At 49.1% G+C, this 18,885-nt stretch overlaps 1 protein-coding gene across 2 annotated transcripts in view; it reads right to left on the bottom strand.

The window, feature by feature from the left end:
• Window positions 1-18,885, bottom strand: part of NPC1 (NPC intracellular cholesterol transporter 1) — a 46,951-nt gene that overhangs the window by 1,342 nt on the left and 26,724 nt on the right. For both annotated transcript variants that reach the window (XM_084780710.1, XM_084780711.1), the window contains exons 10-24: window positions 18,434-18,534; window positions 13,818-13,920; window positions 11,547-11,736; window positions 10,963-11,145; window positions 9,862-9,976; window positions 8,332-8,459; window positions 8,110-8,250; window positions 6,912-7,001; window positions 6,366-6,556; window positions 5,853-5,968; window positions 5,094-5,223; window positions 3,682-3,882; window positions 2,677-2,908; window positions 1,129-1,242; window positions 165-327 (exon numbers count right to left, since the gene is read on the bottom strand). In XM_084780710.1, coding sequence (XP_084636836.1) covers window positions 165-327; window positions 1,129-1,242; window positions 2,677-2,908; window positions 3,682-3,882; window positions 5,094-5,223; window positions 5,853-5,968; window positions 6,366-6,556; window positions 6,912-7,001; window positions 8,110-8,250; window positions 8,332-8,459; window positions 9,862-9,976; window positions 10,963-11,145; window positions 11,547-11,736; window positions 13,818-13,920; window positions 18,434-18,534 — 2,198 coding nt within the window. The remainder of the gene's footprint in view (window positions 1-164; window positions 328-1,128; window positions 1,243-2,676; window positions 2,909-3,681; window positions 3,883-5,093; window positions 5,224-5,852; window positions 5,969-6,365; window positions 6,557-6,911; window positions 7,002-8,109; window positions 8,251-8,331; window positions 8,460-9,861; window positions 9,977-10,962; window positions 11,146-11,546; window positions 11,737-13,817; window positions 13,921-18,433; window positions 18,535-18,885) is intronic.

The following is an 18,885-nucleotide window of genomic DNA, read 5'->3' as shown; positions in this document are numbered from 1 at the left end:
CTCTGTGTGAGCCTCAAGCTCACTGGATGACCGTGACCTTTGGGGCCTTCCTGCTCCCCCCTTCCGAGCGCTGGGCTTCTGGGCTTGGGACACCATGCCAGCTAATGAAGGGTTCTTATGATAATGCTCTTCCTCCCACGTTTCTGAAAAAGAAGAACTCTTACCTATGTAGCTGAGTAACACGGGAAGAAATATGAGTCCGTGAGTGGCTCCGAGCAAGACCATTGCTAAGTACATCCTGAAGTAAAAGATCTCAAATATTTGAGATTTGGCGAAGGCCAACACCACAATCCCTCCAAATTTTGTAAGTGTGATTCCACTGAATACCTGGAAAAGTAGAAGTGACTTGTTAGCCTGTTTTAAATGAGCATCCAATGTCACACAAGCCTGCCTTAGCAGTCATTGTCCCAAGGGCTGTGGGGCAGCTGCAGGACGCAAGGCAGGATGCAAGGACGTTAGGCTGTCTGCCTAACATGTTTAGCCCACTGCTCTACGAGCCTGCATGTGTCCATCCAAGGATGTTCGAGTGCAGCTGAGTGGGCGCCAGGGGTAGCTTTCTCAGTGGCTCCCCCACCTTGTGTTCTGACCTTGTGTTCTGAGACAGTCTCAGTGAAACGAGCTCACACAGCTACTCTGCTGGCCACTGAACCCCAGGGGTCTACCCCTCTGTCCACTGGAGCTGGTGTTACAGGCGTGCACTGCTGGTGCACCGCTGTGCCCCCCTCCTCCTCTGTGTGCCAAGGACTCATGCGCAGGACCCCATGCTTAGGCGGCAGGCACCTCACTAGCTGAACCCTCTTAGGCCCAGAAGGAAAATCTTAGGAAAGGTCAGAAGGCAGCTGGAGGGTAAGAATGATGTGTTTTCCCAGAAAACTCTTCTGCTTCTGGGCTTCTTGGGTAAAGTCAGCAGCATCTGAACCAAGACGGGGTCTTACATGGAAACTTTCAAAACTATAAAATGGTTACTGTGTGTGCATGGGTATGCAACACACATGTTGTCAGAGACAGCTCTGGAGCTGCCATTTAAAGAATGGATCCAAATTGTTTTACCCATGGAATTTGTGTTTCTTCTGAGAAGCAGCCAGTCACTGGAGAAGCCCCGCCCATCCTGGGGCCAAGGATACTCACAGAACTACCCATGTGGGCCAGCGCCTCTTCTGCCCGGCTCACTCGGCTTCCCTTGGTGCTCATTGTGAATGCTCTTGTTATGTGGCTGCAGAACTCCACAGAAATGCCGCAGCTCTGGAACAGAGCATCCGAGAGAACAGGGCTTTTCAGCTAGGCAGTACCTGGTGCTCAGCTTTTCACAGCAGCTTGGCTTGGACTAGGGGGATTTCTGGAAACTTATCCCCCCTCCCCCACCGAGCCAGCATGCTGCCAGCCCTTCCTGCGGGCCTCGCTGTCACTCTGAAGGTTCCTTTACATCTTCAACACACTCTCTCCTTCTCTCGGGTTTTTCGAGGCAGGGTTTCCCTGTGTAGTCCTGGCTACCCTGGAACTCCCGCTGTAGATCTGCCTGCCTCTGCCCCCCCACCCCACCCCCAGGGCTGAGATGAAAGGTGTGCACCGCTGTGGCTGTGCCCGGCTGTCCCTTCAGTAGCTGTAGCTGGCGACTGTATGAGACACCTACTGAATAACCTGCTTAGTAACACTTGGGTGTCTTAATGTCATTAGGCTACATGGTTTTTTGTTTTCAGGCAGAATGTCACTTAGTTTTAACTGATCTAGGGATGACCCTGAACTTCTCGTCCTCTTACTGGGCCCCACTCCCACCCTCTCACCCCCACCCCTGTGCTGGGACTACAGGGTGCACCCCCAGAGTGCACGGTTTGCAGGGGACTACAGGGTGCACCCCCAGAGTGCACGGTTTGCAGGGGACTACAGGGTGCACCCCCAGAGTGCACAGTTTGCAGGGGACTACAGGGTGCACCCCCAGAGTGCACGGTTTGCAGGGGACTACAGGGTGCACCCCCAGAGTGCACGGTTTGCAGGGGACTACAGGGTGCACCCCCAGAGTGCACGGTTTGCAGGGGACTACAGGGTGCACCCCCAGAGTACACGGTTTGCAGGGGACTGAACTGAGGATTCATGCATCCTATGGAAGCACTCTAACAACTAGGTGAGCTACCCTAGCCATTGTTTTTGGTTTTGATTTGGGGACAGGATCTTAACTTGTAGTGTAGGCTGGTCTGGACTCAAGTGGCCTCTAACTTGCAGGGTCCTCCTAACTCCACACTGACTGCTGAGGTTATATGCATATGCCATTGCTGGGTCACGTGGCTTTGTAGTACTTTCTGAGCAACAGAGACAGCACACTCAAGCTAGACCACGGAACATCTCCACATCGAAGCCCTGTGAAGCACACTGTTCGCTTCAGCTGCCAAAGGAGTTAAGGACGCAGCCGTGAGCACACACCCCTGCCTCGGCCACCTGAGCGCTGGGGTTACAGGGCTGTGCTGCATGTCCAACTTCAGAGACTGCCAGTGTGCTTCTGCTTCCAGACACTCTCCAGCTCCCTGGGCCACCCAACTAGCACCACCCTGGTTTTCCCTGCGCACTAAGAGCAAAAAGCAGCTTCGTGCTTCAGGCCACTTTAGAACTTAAATGAAATCTACGGAACAACTCATGCAAGAGGCACAGGGGCTGGGGACAAAGCGAGGGTAGACCAGCACTCACCATCACCAAGTTGACCAAGGAAACAGCATTGAGACTGATGCCCCACAGCCACATAACACCGAACATGTTGACCAGGATCATGGCTATAGTGACACACATGATGACCGCAGACCACAACTCACAGCCCAGAACCACCAAGGTCACCAGAAATATGGAGCCCAGAGACACACTGAGGTTAAAGATGGTGTCGTCAATAATGGTCAGGTACTGTTCATAGAAGACGTAGAACACACTGGGGAGGAGAGAGTGTGTTAGCGCTTGTCCTCTGCTGCCCCTCCTCACCCAGCACTCTGCAGAGTTGGGAGAGTGCTGAGGTAAGACACCCCAGAAAACCACCCGAGCCCGGCACAATGTGCCTAGAGAAACCCAACTGTCTTTGATAGTCACTGACATTCAAAGAATGGCAGGACAGTAACCCCAGATGTGTGTTTACATAGACTTTCTACTTGTAAGTCCAATTCTTGACACTTATAAATAATCACTTCCAAAAAATTACATAGGGTATTAGAAAAAGAAAGAAACCATCCAGGGTGCTCTGGGACCTACCCTGCATTGTTTCCAGTTGTGCCTGGGAATTGATACCTACTCAGAACATCTGCACTGAGAGAGGCTGCGGTGCCACATCCGAGATCACACTTACACTTTGAGAAAAGCAATCATTTGCTTGCTCTGCCTTATTTTCCAAGGAAAAAGCAGCAGCAGCAGCAGCACTAAAGACCTCTAACCCCAGCAAATGAAAAATGTTCCTCAGAGCTCTGTCCCAAGTAATGAGCAGGCTGGCTCCCTGCTGGGGCTGACTGCAGGGCTGGCACAGCCTCGCACAAAGCCTGCTTTCCTGGGTTACCTCCCCATGTGTCTCTCTGGGCTGGGACAGCACACCGAGTTCTGTGTCTAGTCCTCAGAGCAGAGCAGAGCCCCAAGCTTCTGACCCTGATACCTTAAACACTGCTCATAAGCCAGCCCTGCCTAAGGAGAAGGCAGACTCAGAGCGAGCGCCCTCTTTACCTGTACGGGAACACGTGGCAGCTGCTCCCTTTAGAGCGTATGGTTTCCGTGATGTTGCTGGCTAGAAGCCGGGCTTTTTTCATGGCATCAATATAGTCAGCAGAGGTCTTAAGTACAGTGTGGTAGGTCATGAAGTAAGTGGCCCCAACGTAAGTGTCATCTCCCATAATGTTAACAGCTGAACCGTAAGCAGCATGCCCCCTGAGGAAGAGGCAGTGGCGTGAGAAAGGCTATGGCTTAGAGAAGATGGGTAGAGTATGAACATTCTGGGTGAAGTCATCTGACCTGGCTCCGAGGCCGCATGGGTGAAGGAGGCCCCGCGCGAAGGGCCCATGGAAGGCTTTGCCTTAGCTTCCTGCTGTGGTCTGTCTGGTGCACCGCTGCTATTGTTTCTCCTGCTGTGTGACAAGGTGAGACACGCCAAGGACCTGGCCCCAAGCCCAGGCCTCCCTGGCAGTGCCCTCACCTTAGCCCCAGCAAGGCCTCTGTGAATGGGCATGCTACCACAGCCACCTGCAGCCGGGGAGTGCTAATGCGGTGAGGCCAGAGAGGTGTCTGGCATGACACTGCACAGTGCTTCCTAACAACTGAACTCCCACGCTTTCACAGTGAAAAGGCCAGAACAGGCCCCAGTGTTCACAGGCAAAGCAAGCCCTCTATCTATTCTCACGCTCAGAGGTAGTCTTCATCAGAACTAGCAGAAGTCTCAGGACACAGACCCGACACACACACAGGTAATAAGACCGTTCATATGTGTATTGTGTTTCAAGACAGGGTTCCTCTGTGTGCCCCTGGCTATCCTGGAACTCACTCGGTAGACCTGGCTGTCCTGGCACTCAGAGATCCACCCGCCTTTGCCCCAGAGTGCTGAGATTTAAGGCGTGCGTCATCACTGCCTGGCTTAGATGTGGCTTCTTACTAAAGTACATACATGTGAGTTACATCATACACACGTGGTATGCAACTTCCCCCTACAAAAGCCTATAAATCAATTCTCTTACCTCTACTACTTCTGGGCCAGACCTTCTGCTCCTGTCCATGTGGGCAATGGGGGGCCTGGCTAGCTGGGGACATAGAGGCCAAGCCTAAGCCTCCAACTGTGGTAACAGCACCAAAGCAGAGATGCCCCCTAAGCCTGCTGGGACTGCCCAGCCTCTCTGCAGCGTGCCCCCTTTCCTCTGCTCCTTCATGATACGCGCAGGCGTGCCTCCATCCACATGCCCGAGGTACGGGACAGGAAGCACAGCGTGGGAAGCGAGTGTGCAGTGAGGGCTGGGCTGATGAGAGCTGGGGAGCTGTCTTGAAATGGTGCCTCTACTTTACAGACCTAAGACAACTTCCATCCCAGCCTTGCTTCTCACGTCAAGTTACAGCTGCAGTGGCTGCTTCGCTGACAGCTCTGCTGCACTTACCCTTTGCCACACTTGGGGTTGGGATTATCGGAAAGGAACATGGGCAGGAATTTCATGAATTCTTTGCCCTGAGGCCTCTGTTTGCCCTCTGAGGTCAGAGGTCTACAGCGGACACAGGTTGGGTCAATCACTGGCAAAAGAAAAGAGCCAATCATTAGGAAAACGGGCCTCAAGATTTAAACAGAAACAGCAGCAACAAGGAGACTTAAGGTGTTGTCTCGCATCATTCCCTCATCCAGAGGCTTCAGCTTGTGAGCTCACGGTTCACAGCCGTATAGCACATCCTCCTGCAAGCAGGTGCCGGGCTCTGAGGAACACCTAAGAGCCCAGGACTCTCGTATGTTCATGAACATCCTCAGCACTTACAAAAGGGTTGCTCACCAGTTGGCACGCTTGACAGAAGCAATGCACGTGGTCTGGACAGGGTGAGGTGTGTGACTGGGGAGCCAATCCCCTGATAAGCAGTCCTGAGACAGGGAAATGTGTGTGCATGACTGAGGAGAGGACAGTGACAAAGGGGAGGAGACTGACAACCAGGTAAAGTGGAATGGCTAAGCAGTGCTACCATCTTTCTTTCTCTTTTTGGTTTTTGGTTTCTCTGGGTAGCCCTTAGTGTCCTGGACTCATTTTGTAGGCCAGGCTGGCCTTGAGCTCAGAGATCTGCCTGCCTCTGCCTCCCGAGTGCTGGGATTAAAGGTGTGCGCCACCACGGGGGTTGGGGGGAGGGGGGAGAGGATCTAGAAAAGGAGATGAAAGTACCAGAAGCGTTGCAGAACTGGTGAGTGACATTGTAGAGTCTACAGCAGGAGGATTGCGGAGAGACCCAGTCAAAGTAATCATCGATCCAGGACGAGGGCGCAAAGCCTATGTGGGTACTGGAGAAAAGGAGAGGAAGTGACTGACTTGCTCAGCAACGCCTGCAAACTTCAGCTCCTCTTCTCTGTTTGACACTGATGCTGAGCGTGACTCACGCAAACCTTCACCATGAGCCCACCTTGCTCACATGAAACTTAGCCTGACAGACTTTTTGAAACAACAACAACAAAAACAACCTTCCCAAAAGACTATCTTGGCCTAAGCTGACTCTGGCCAAGAGACCCTCCTCCTGCCAAGCACGGTGAGGCAAACTGGTCTGTAATCCTAACACCCAAGAGGCTGGGACAGGCCGAGCTCCAAGCGCTAGACTGGCTTGGGCTACACAGGGAGACTGAATCTCAATAAACACATAATAGAAAAAAGAAGTACAAATGACAAGACAGTCCTGATACTGACTAGGTGTCCAGTTCAGCTGCGTAAAATATCTGCTGTACCAGGGAGTCATTGTCACAGCCCATGCCGCCGCACACCATGTTCTGCCCTTGCCGGGTGGTGTAGTCATGGCCTTCCTCCAGGACGAAGTAGACGGGCGGCCCTGAGTGCAGGTACTCACTCAGTGATTTGAAATAGTCAATCACGTAGGAATCCTGCAAGAAAGACCAAAGGAAAGAAAAGGATGGTTTGATGGGAACTGAAGGAGAAGAGACTGCCCTGGGAACCCGAGCTGCCAATCTAGAGGCACGGTTCTCTCCCAGCGTGCACCGGTTACTAAACCCCAGCCAGAAGGGACGCACAAGGTGACCTCAGGAGACTGGCTGTTTACGGCTTAGGCTGTGTCGTGAAGAGCAGTGGAATTCACAGGGCCGGCGGCCGACTCCTGTGGCAGGTCACTGTTGCCTCTTGCATGATTTGTATTTGAAGGTAAACTTAACACCTACACACGTGTGGTGAACACTATATTCATCACCGGCTAAGAAAGTTAAAGAAAAGAAAGCACCTCACATTTGGCATTGAAAGAGATTGATCCAACCCGATTTCTACTTTATTCACGACTGCGATACTGAATGACAGAACACCCACGAATACAGCTATCTGGAAGGAAAAGCAAATGACAAGACACCAATTGGTAAAGTAATAAATTGAAGATGAGATATAAAATCTAGCACACAAAAGACATGATCTCATTTTATTCTTTAGTTTTGGTAGTATCAGAGGGTGAGCCCCGTGCCTTGCCTAGGGCTAGGCAAGCCCTCTCCTGCTGACCTACACTCCCAGTCCAAAGCCAGACTGTGCTACAATAAAGGCACAAGAAAATCGAGGACTGCCCAGAGTTTAGGACAGCTGTGACAGTAACTGTGGGGCTTGGCCACCGCCTCTGGCTGTGAGCAGACACTAATGTCTGTTCTTTTAGTGGAGTGCTGCTGTGAAACCTCCTGTGGTTGCCAGGAGCAGGGGAGGGCGGCAGTGGGACAACCATGCATCTTTTGTTATAGGGATCTGTATATATAGTAAAAACAAAGACTCTCACATAGCACCAGCATCAAATTTCTCCTTCTGAGGTGGCAGGTATTACTCAGAAGGCCAGAGTGTTAAATGTGATGTGTTCTCACACACACACACACACACACACACACACACACACACACACACACATGCCACACAAACAAGCCTGAACTATAACTCTGTGTACATACTTATTATAATTGGGTGTGTGAGACACAGTACACCACTAGAAGATACTGGGTGAGAGAAACTGGGGTTCCACCTGCTAACTTTGCAGCATTCGGCAAAATTATAATTAATTCAAAGCAAAAACTTACAGTTTGGGCACAAAAACAAAAACAAAAATTCTAAACTCAAATCCAATGTTCCCAAAACTCTTGCCAATACCTGGGCGAGGTGTCGTGCACCTGTGATCCCAGCACTCGGGAGGCAGAGGCAGGCAGATCTCTGTGGGTTCAAGACCAGCCTGGTCTACAAAGTGAGTCCAGGACAGCCAGGGCTACACAGAGAAACCCTGTCTCAAAAAACCAGAACCAACAACCAAGCCACCAACCAACCAAGCTCTAGAACAGGACCGTGCTACTGCATATGTGTTTCCCCTGCGTTCTGCACTGTATTAGCTAGTTGGCATTGCTCTCCCAGGCAAGTGACACATCCGCGTGGGGAGGGGAGACAGACACCACAGAAGAGTCCGTACCACAATGGGTCGCAGCCAGTCCTTCAGCAGAAGTGGAGCAAAGGAGTTCTTGAAGAAGCGGAACAGGCAGCTTTCGGAGGCCTGGGTACCTCCTCCACTGTCTGCGCCTCTGACACAACACAGTATGTCCAGCCGGTTTTTCTGATGATGCAGAAAGGGAGAGATTGTGAAAACTCTCTGGTGTAATCTAGACTCTGAACTCAAATAGATTCTGGTTCTTACCTCTTGCCTCTTAATGTCTAACCCCAAGACGCTCACAAAGCAGGTAATCTGAAGGATGAAGTCAATGAAGACCGCCATCCCCGCAAACAGAGAGAAGGTGTGGACAGCAGGCATTGAGGACAGCGCCCCTACAGGGAGAGAAAAGGACTGTCACACCACTTACAGGGCTGCAAGTCTCCCAGTTATGTTGCCATAAACATATACCATTTCCTCTTAATGCACATTATGTTGATCCATTTTAGGAGGAAAAAAAAATATATATATTAAGATGTATTTCTTTATTATGTATACAATGTTCTGCCTGTATGTACAACTGCAAGCCAGAAGAGGGCACCAGATCTCATTATAGATGTTTGTGAGCCACCATTGGTTGCTAGGAAATGAACTCAGGACCTTTGGAAGAACAACCAGTGCTTTTAACCTCTGAGCCATCTCTCTAGGCCCTGCAAAAATATTTTTAATAAGTTTTCAGCATTTAATATGGAATAAGGTTTAATCAAAAATCAAGATTCACCATATTACTTGGCGCGCGTGCACACGTGTGTGTGTGTGTGTGTGTGTGTGTGTGTGTGTGTGTGTGTGTGTGTCTATGATGCTGAGCCACATGATCCTGTCTTTAGATGGGGCACGTGCAGTCCTGAGGATGTCACAGCATCCTGCCTCCAAGTTTGGTAAAGTTAGTTTTCCCCTGAAGCACAATGTTGGCTACTGTTATCAACATACTTGCATGGTTTTCTTAGAAAAAAGCTAAAAAGTATACTACTGCCCCTGTACCTGGGCCTATCTAGGGCACAATAAACACCACAGGTTTTAAAATCATGTCACTCCGTAGAAACAAAGAGTGACAAGATGCCAGCATGGCACCACTGAAAGCTTGTCACCTAAACCCAGCCTATGCTGGCCTGGGTAAAAAGCTGGTGGTCTCGTGGGCACTGCAGCCTATGACTCCAACAATGAGACGGCTGTTTTCTCTGCACAGATTCCCAGCCTCGCTCAGCCTCTAGGACATTTTACAATTAGGAAGGACTGGGCGGGTAGCATCACAACTCAGTGATGGCTCTGCACAAAAGAATCCCTGAGGACTTTTGTTCTAGCTCATTCTGGCTCCTAGTCCTGCGGCATGCACTACAACAAGCTCTGCTCACTAATGAGCCCGTTTCCCCTGGGAGCTTGCAGTCAGGGTAGGAGAGCACCCTGCAAGCCAACCTACATGGCACTGCTGAGGGGAGTGCCATTTTCAAATACTAATACTTGCCACAGGCACAAGAAGGGGAGGTGGCCGCGGAGCTCGAGGCTCTGTCATCCTGCATCCCAGCATCAGCACCATCCTGGGACATACAGGGTAGAGAACACTTGCAAACTCACTCCGGAGGCAATGTCGGTTAGCCAAGACATTGTGGTCCAGGAAGGGACACTCCAACCGCGAGACACAGCTCACCAAAGCGAGCAACAGGGGGGAGAAGGGAGGAGGCAGGGGCGGGGCTGGGGATAGGCAGATACCCAGCAAGCCATGGTTTACAGCAAAATTACCGAAGAAAAATGCTGAGGTCTCAGAAAAGGACGAGAGGAACATGGTGGGGGCCACTTCCCCAAGGATCCGGCCCAGCTGCTGATCCAGCGTCTCTTCCTGAAGACGCTCATCTCTCTTAAAGAAAAAAAAATGCACTATTAAATTTTCTTAGCAACAGAGCCATCTGGGTCCTGTCTTGTGTTAACTCGGGGGTAAAGGAAGTGGTAACTGGACGGAGGAGGCGCAGCAGCCAAGCCTGTGCCCGGCTGAGGCAGTTAACGCCGCCGGCAGTACAGTCAGACTGCTGACCTGGGCACCAGACAAGAAACTCAGCAGAGCTGAGTCATTCTATCAGATAACTGCTTGGTACACGGGATGCAGGGGGATGGACCCCAAAACAACACTTGTGTGTCACTGAGTCTCCACTCAGACAAGGATTTCAGGCAACTGAGGCCACATCCTACAATGGCAGAAAGTGTGTTGCCAGTGTGCCTTTAGCAGTGCCTCAGAACACACCGAATCCATATGTGTCTGTAGGGTGCTGGAAATAATTTTAATGCCATTCCTACCTGAGCCAATTCCCCTAAGTGTGTGAATTCTTATTGCACACTTGTGAAAATAAGGTTTAATACTAAATTCTCATCTTGTATCTAATCAAAGAGAAGGCTAAAATCCTTTTTTTCATGTAAAACTATTTATTCATAAATATTTTCCAAAATGAAAATAGGTTTACCAAAAAATGTCCCTCACTGGGGAGGGGAGGAGGGGGCAGCCACTGCCCCCAGGTCCCCAGGTAGGGCAGAGAGGAAGAAAAAACCTCCCTGCCCCTTCCCTGCTTGGGAGGAGGGGGTAGGCACCGCTCCCAGGCCCCCAGGGTAGGGCAGAGAGGAAGAAAAAACCTCCCTGCCCCTTCCCTGCTTGGGGGGCGGGGGCGGGAGGGTGCCCCATGACCTAAGGCTAAAATTCTTGGTCCCAAAATGTGTCAAACCAATCAAGATGCAAATGAGGCATGGAGGAAAAGGATGTGGAGCTGCTGTGTCTACAAAGGCAGCACTGAGCAGCCATTTACAAACCTGAGGGCTTGGAAAGATGCTGAGCTCCCTGAGAAGAGGAGGATTTACCTGGTAGGTCTGCACGAGAATGAAGATGTTGTCCACCCCTACAGCCAGCACCAGGAACGGGATGACCTCAATGACGATGAGGGTCAGCGGCATCCCAGCGTAGCTGAAGATGCCCAGCGAGCAGGCTACCGAGCTCAGCACAATCAGGATCCCTGCGATGCCCAGGGAGATTTTAGAATCCACCTGATGTGGGGCAAAGGCATGGGTCAGCAGAGCTTTCTGTCCTACCGCCACAGAGCTCTATCTCACAGAAGCATTAAGTGTACAATTCACCATTTAGGAGAAAACAGAAAAACTTCTAGATTTGTCCCTAGCAGAAGTTCATGCACTTACAGGTAGTGGTATGAACAAAAGAGGGAAAAAGTAGTTTATGTGAAGCAATCCTTAGGTATAAAGTAGACTAAAAAGCTGGAAGTGAAGAAAGTAGACACAGAAAACAGACAAGTTAATTAACATGGTGTTCACTGAAGGAACAACACACTTGAGGCAGCTTTGGGAAGAACGAATTAATAGGGAGAGGAAAAAAGCCCCATCAGTGGGCACTGTCACTTCTGACACCCTCCCTGTGAGCCTGTCACACTCACCAGAAGCCTGCTACAGCTCTGGATGTGTCCCAAGGCAAGGGAGATGTACAGAAACATCACAGCGTAGCTGATGACGACAGTGAACACGTCACTGTTACTTTCCCGGTTGAGCTCATCTTCAATGCTTCGCTCAGCAACGAAAGAAATGGTCAGATTTGGATTCTTGTAGTTTTTCACAAAATTAATAAACCTAAGGGGTAAGCAAATTTTTATATTTTTAATTAAAAACCACCTGACAGATGAGTGTCTCAACACGTATGACACAAAGGCCATCTCGCTTAACCTCTGTCCTGAGACATCACAGGCTACTCCCGCTAGGCTGACTGCTCCGCCGTTAGTGCTGGCGCTCGGGGTCAAACACAGGACCCTGGGCACCCCACGGTGGGCCCACTACCACTGAGCCATAACCCTAGCCCTGACTGTACTGCTCAGAACGTGTTTAAAGTTGATTCATGCTGTTTTCTTCTTTCAGTGACATGTCACTATGTGCCCCAGCTGGCCTAGAACTCTGAGCTAAGGTGGCCCTTCTGCCTCTTGCGTGCCGGCCACCGGCACACACTGCCGTGCTAGCCTTAAGTGGAGCATGTGCTAAGGAGTTCATTACTCACGGAACAACATTTTAAAAGTGGATATATATATAAATCCAACATAATCTCCCAGACCCTACCTGCGTTCTTTACAGGAAATGATGAGCTGCTTCTAGAACTCACACACAACTGCCAGGCCTCAAGCACACTCACCAGGCCTGAGGGGAACAAAGCATGACCCCTGTTCTAATTCCAAATGTATCACAGTAATCCAGAAAGTGTGGCTCTGGCACGAGGACACAGAAAAAGTGCAGAGGAGCCAAAGACACAGTGTGTCTGAGCGAGGTCATTTCCGGTAAGGGTACTACGACCACTTTACAATGGAGAGAAAAAAAATCATTTCAGTAAATGGTTAAAGACAGATGGATAGCCGGACCCTTACCTCATACTATACACAAAACTTAATAGGCTGAGGGGTAGCATAGGGCTGTTGAAGGCTGGCAAGACCTGGTTTCAAAAAACCAAGGGCCAGGTATACAGCTCCATGGCAGAGCATTTGCCTAGCAGGCTAGGGGCCTGGGTTTGAAAGATTTAAATGGATCAGAGGCCAAAAGAGGAATTAAAATTATAAAACTCTCAGAAGAAAACACAAGAATAAATGTTCTGTCATTGTGTCAGGTCACAGATACATCAAATGTACATTACAAGCAATAAAAAAAAAGGAAAGAAAAAGACTTTTGTGCTTCAAAAGTTCAAAGAGGAGGACTATAGAAATGGAGAAAAAAAATCTTGAAATTACATATATTTGATAAGGGACTTCTGTCTTTTAATCATCAGGAAAACGCAAATCCCAAGGTGAGGGATGCCCTCCCATGACGGAGCATGTGCTGAGTATACACCACACCTTAGGGTCTGTCCCAGCACTGCAGGAAACAGGCATGGAACCCTAGTACTTGGTAGAGGCAAGAGGATCAGAAGTTCCAGGCCATCCTCTGCTACAAAGCAAGTTCAAGGCGAGCCTGGGCCACACGGGACTGTTGCCAGGACGCACGGAATGGAAAGGTCAGGTAAAGCCTACAAGCACAGATGCGCATCATCACTCGGATCTTCTAAGACCCAGTGACTCTATTCCTATAGATATATATGTCTTCACAGGAAATGAAAACCCGTCTCATAGAAGTATGAACACAAATAGGTCCAGAGCCCTTCTTTTATAACAGCCAAAAGACAGATGCAGCCCAGACGTGTGCAAGGGACAAACTGCATGAATAAAGTGTGCCACACAGCGGAGTGTCTGGTCAGAACGAGAAACAAAGCGCTGACATGCCACACGTGGACAGCCCTGAACACATTATGGTACGCAGCGGAAGCCAGACATGAGAGTCCATATATGCAAAACCGTATTCATATAACATTCATGGCAGAAAAAAAGCTGTGAGGACAAAAAGCAGATTTGTGGTTGTCTAGTGCTGTGGGTGGGCAGGGCTGCCAAAGGGAACTGTGTTTATTCTAACATAATCAATGTTCTATTGGCTGAGGCCTTAAGTGAAATACTCAATATAAGTGATTGTACAAGGTGAACGACGCACAAGTAACTGTTTAAACTGTCTGCTTCTAGTAAATCTGTTCCAGGACCTCTTAGCCTAGCTACTACCAAGAGAAACAGCCCCGTAACTTAGATCTGCGGCAACTGAGTGAGGTCCGGGTACACGCACTGCCCAGTCCAGCCCCATGACAGACTCACTCTTTTTCCCAGGCCCAGGCCCTCTGGAGCTTCTCTGTGTCGTTATAGTAATTATAGACAGGGAAGGTAATCACAAGCGCGGTGGCATTATTGTAGTTCTGATCTAGAAAGCAAAAACATGACATCAAAAAGCGGAGTACTAGCACACACAGTCAGATAAACATGAGTCACCACGGTCCATGCCAACTCTGGCTGCCCGCTAGAGCGCTCTCTGTGAGCAGTGGGCACAGAGCTCATCTCTGCTAGCTCAGCTGGCAATAGCAAAGGGTTCTGACATCCATCAGCCAGGAAAAATAACCTTTCCATTGAAAAAAGAAACAACCACCTCCAAAAAACCCCCCATAAGCATAAACTCTTGTTTATTTTCCTCTTATATAATATTTTTCATTAATTATATATGACAACTTTCACTTTACTATTTTCATACATGTATATAATATATTTCATCACATGCACTCCTAGTCACCTCTTTGCCCCCCACCCCCACTCCTGCCGATCCTCATCCTCTTACCCTCTTCTCTTCTGGGGCCTCTTGTATTTTCTGGTCTTGTTTTGTTTTGTTTTGTTTTTTTGAGACAGGGTCTCTCTATAGCCCTGGCTGTCCAGGAACTTGCTCTGCAGACAATATGGTCTCCAACTCATAAAGATCTACTTGCCTCTGCCTCCTGAGTGCTGGAATCAGAGGCATGTGCCATCACGCTGGCCAATGACTGTTCTTACTGACACAGTGTGTGCATTATAAAATTTCAAACTTTTCGCTCTAGTCCTATTTCTCCTCCAGCTGTAACGGCCAGTTATTTCAGGGGCAACCAAGCAAACACACACAGCCAGTTGTGTCAAGGGCACACCAAGCAAACACACACAGCTAGTTGTGTCAGGGGCACACCAAGCAAACACACACAGCCAGTTGTGTCAGGGGCACAACAAACAAACACACACAGCCAGCTGTTTCAGGGGCACACCAAGCAAACACACCCAGCCAGTTGTGTCAGGGGCACACCAAGCAAACACACACAGCCAGTTGTGTCAGGGGCACACCAAGCAAACACACACAGCCAGTTGTGTCAGGGGTACACCAAGCAAACACACACAGCCAGTTGTGTCAGGGGCACACCAAGCAAACACACACAGCCAGCTGTGTCAGGGGCACACCAAGCAAACACACACAGCCAGCTGTGTCAGGGGCACACCAAGCAAACACACACAGCCAGTTGTGTCAGGGGCACAACAAACAAACACACACAGCCAGCTGTTTCAGGGGCACACCAAGCAAACACACCCAGCCAGTTGTGTCAGGGGCACACCAAGCAAACACACACAGCCAGCTGTGTCAGGGGCACACCAAGCAAACACACACAGCCAGTTGTGTCAGGGGTACACCAAGCAAACACACACAGCCAGTTGTGTCAGGGGCACACCAAGCAAACACACACAGCCAGCTGTGTCAGGGGCACACCAAGCAAACACACACAGCCAGCTGTGTCAGGGGCACACCAAGCAAACACACATAGCCAGCTGTGTCAGGGGCACACCAAGCAAACACACACAGCCAGCTGTGTCAGGGGCACACCAAGCAAACACACACAGCCAGTTGTGTCAGGGGCACACCAAGCAAACACACACAGCCAGTTGTTTCAGGGGTACACCAAGCAAACACACACAGCCAGCTGTTTCAGGGGCACACCAAGCAAACACACACAGCCAGTTGTTTCAGGGGCACACCAAGCAAACACACACAGCCAGTTGTTTCAACCAAGCAAACACACAAGTGCACTGTTCCTTTTCCTCCTTTCGCAAACAAAAACACAGAGCCTACTGTGGCTCACATCTCAGAACTCTGGAGAGTGAGGAAGCTAAGATTGCTAAGGGCCACCTGGCCAAGCTCTAGGCCACCTTGAAGCTAGAAAACAAAGTCTTGTCTCCAAACACAAACCAAAGCTCAAAACAAAAAAATGTGTGGCTTAGAAGATTGCTCCATTTCAGTATATAAAGACAAAATGCTTCCTTATTCTTTTGTGTAATACAATCTATCATAATATAATTTAACCGGACCCCATTGGGGAATATCTTTGCAATTTTTAAAAATCATAAACAAAGTTACTCAAAAAGATAGCTACAAATACTTTAATACATAAAGTTCATATTTGTAGACTCAGTTTTTGGGGTTTTTTTTTGAGACAGGGTTTCTCTGTGTGGTCTTGGCTGTCCCAGAACTCACTCTGTAGACCAGCTTGGTCTCAAAATCACAGAGATCTGCTGCTTGACTCTGTCTCCTCGAGTGCTGGGATTACAAGTATGCATCATCACAGCCGGCTTAAAATAGAATCAATTTTTACCTGTCAACTTTGAGTCAAAACTAAGGGCATTTCTAATTTTGGGTAAGTTCTCTCAAACTTTCCTCCAAATTTTTGATCCTGTATTTAACAGAATATTAACTAAGACCTACCTTGGGCCAGGTTACATTTTATGTGTTGTAGGTAACACCAGGAAGCAAAAGACAGAAAAGGCTGTTCCTGCCTGGGGACAGCTTATCCTAGTAACTAGCACACACTTGCCACATTCTCACCCACACAGGGCTTTCTCAATCCTCTGGCTTTTGCCAGTTTGTTAGGTACAAAGACCGAAGGGAGATGTACTTCACAATACGAGTAAACTGAGTGTTCCCTCAATGTAACTAAAGTCATTTGTGCGACTGCAGAGCACTTGGCAGGTAGGACACACTTGCTGTGCAAACATGCAGGCCTGAGCGTGGACCCTGGCACACAGTGAGAAGGCAGCCTGTTCCACCTGTTCCCCCAGCACGGCGTGGGGCAGGAGGGTCTCTACGGCTTGCTGGCCACCAGCCTAGTTCCAGGTTCCCTGCCTCAAAGTAATGAAGTTAAGAGGGATAGAGCCAGATGCCTGAGGTCTGCCTCTGGCCTCTGGATACACAGACCAGCACCTTGTCCCCACCCCTGCCATGTGAGCTACACACACACACACACACACACACACACACACACACACACACACGCACACGCACGCACACACGAAAGTCACCTACATTGCTTCCTTCAGCTTTCAACTACTAGGCCTGATCCTCCTTCCCCACCACATAGCTCCTTTTATTAATAGGAGAACGCTGTCTGTCATGAGTAGTAACGGGTGTGTGTGCGTGCGTGCGTTTCTTGCCTTTTACTTTTAAATAATTTTTTTGAAAGACAAGCAAACTTTATTGATAATAGCTCCCTGTAACCAGGAAGGTACTAAAAATGAATTTTCTTCTTGTCTTAAAACAAACAAACTAAAAAAAAAAAAATCCACTTTCAATAAAAACTAAAATTATAAAAAAAACCCAAACAAACTATATAATCTCTTTCACACATGACTTTAAAATTCTTTTTTTTCAAGATTTTTTTATTATGTATATAGTAATCTGCCCAAATGTATGCCTGCACACCAGAAGATGGGGCCAGATCTCATTAGAGATGGTTGTGAGCCATCATGTGGTTGCTGGGAACTGAACTGAGGACCTTTGGAAGAGCAGACAGTGCTCTCAACCTCTGAATCATCTCACCAGTCCCAACTTTAATATTCTTATGCAATCAAATTCAGTCTTTCCTTTTGTTTGTTTGTTTGCTGCTGTTGTTGCTTATGAATGTGTAATCCATTATAAAAATTACTTTAAAAACTTCCTCCTATATTTCCTTCCAGCTCTTGCTTTTCCCACACCCATCTTTGATCTCCTGGAGTTTATTCTGATGAAAGGAGTAAGAAACCAGACCAGATTTGTGTCCCCTGTAGAAAGGGAGGCCAGTTGCTGACTCCATCCTTTTCCACCATAAGAAAGGGCTCCCCACCCCCACAACAAACAGGGTTTCTCTGTGTAGCCCTGGCTGTCTTAAAACTTGCTGGCCTAGATAGAACTCACAGATCCTCCTGCCTCTGCCTCTCAAGTGTTAGGATTAGAGGTGCGCACCCCCATCGTCCAGCAAGAGTGAGCTTTTAGACACGAGGCAGAACACATCTCAAATACAGACCACAATTTCTCCCCTGCCTGGGAGTGAGGGAACAAAAGCTATCTGACCTCTTTAGCGAGTGGTCACTGTCCCGACAACAAAACAGTCCACTGGGGCTAGGAGAGGGCTCTGTGGTTAGAGCACTGGCTTCTTTTCCATAGGACCCAGGTTCAATCCCAGCCCCAACATGGTAGCTCTCAACTGTCTGAAACTCCAGTTCCAGATCTGACACCCTCACGCAGGCATGGATATAGGTAAAGCACCAATGCACATAAAATTTTAAAAAATTACCACCCACCCCCCCACAAAGCCATCAGCCCATTTCTTTTTGCTTTCTCGTTTTGTGGAGACAGGATCTCACTAAGTAGCCTAGGCCCGTCCCAACGCACAGTCCTTCTGTGTCTACCTCCTAAGTGCCGGGATTTTTTTTTAAGGTATGTACCTCCAAACCTGGCTCACTTCTTTTAAATCCAGAATAAAATTAAAATCCAAAGCTAAAGGAGATATTCTGGGGATTCAATAGGTGGGGAATTAAGGCTGCCTATCCTCCCAAGCTCTGCAGACACCCTTGTCGGCTGAGGACAGACGCAGAACAGCTGAGGACCAGGAACTTCTTACCATCATAGCCGCCCAGCACAAGCCACGGGAACACAGGGCCTCCAAATGTACCCAGGCAAGGACCGTGGAGCAGACTCGTATCATTCAGAGAGGCGGGAGCCCTGCCGAAAGTTCAGAAAAACTCACAATTAGAACCTCCAAGGCGTCATGCCAACCTAAAGACTTCGATGGCAGTGTCTGCCTTTTAAGTTCCTTAGCTGAACAGTACACTTGTCACCCACCTCTAGGAAACCAAGTCACTGGGCACCAGCCAGGAGAAGCTACCACCCCAGTGAGACCAGCGACACGGCACTGCGTGCATACAGGGATGAAGGGTGCTTTCGAGTGGGTGAAGGAGGTGGCTTACATGACAGCCTCTTCTCTGTGGGTGTGGGTCCACATGAGATCAAATAAATGTGGGGCTCACAAAAAAACCTGTCAACAATAGAAGTTTCTGGATGTTCGACATCTAA

This window comes from Acomys minous (assembly GCF_964271855.1).
Source record: "Acomys minous genome assembly, chromosome: 4".
Lineage (NCBI taxonomy): Eukaryota > Metazoa > Chordata > Mammalia > Rodentia > Muridae > Acomys > Acomys minous.
The sequence above is the reverse complement of the archived record's forward strand: the minus strand, read 5'-3'. Positions and strand labels throughout refer to the sequence as shown.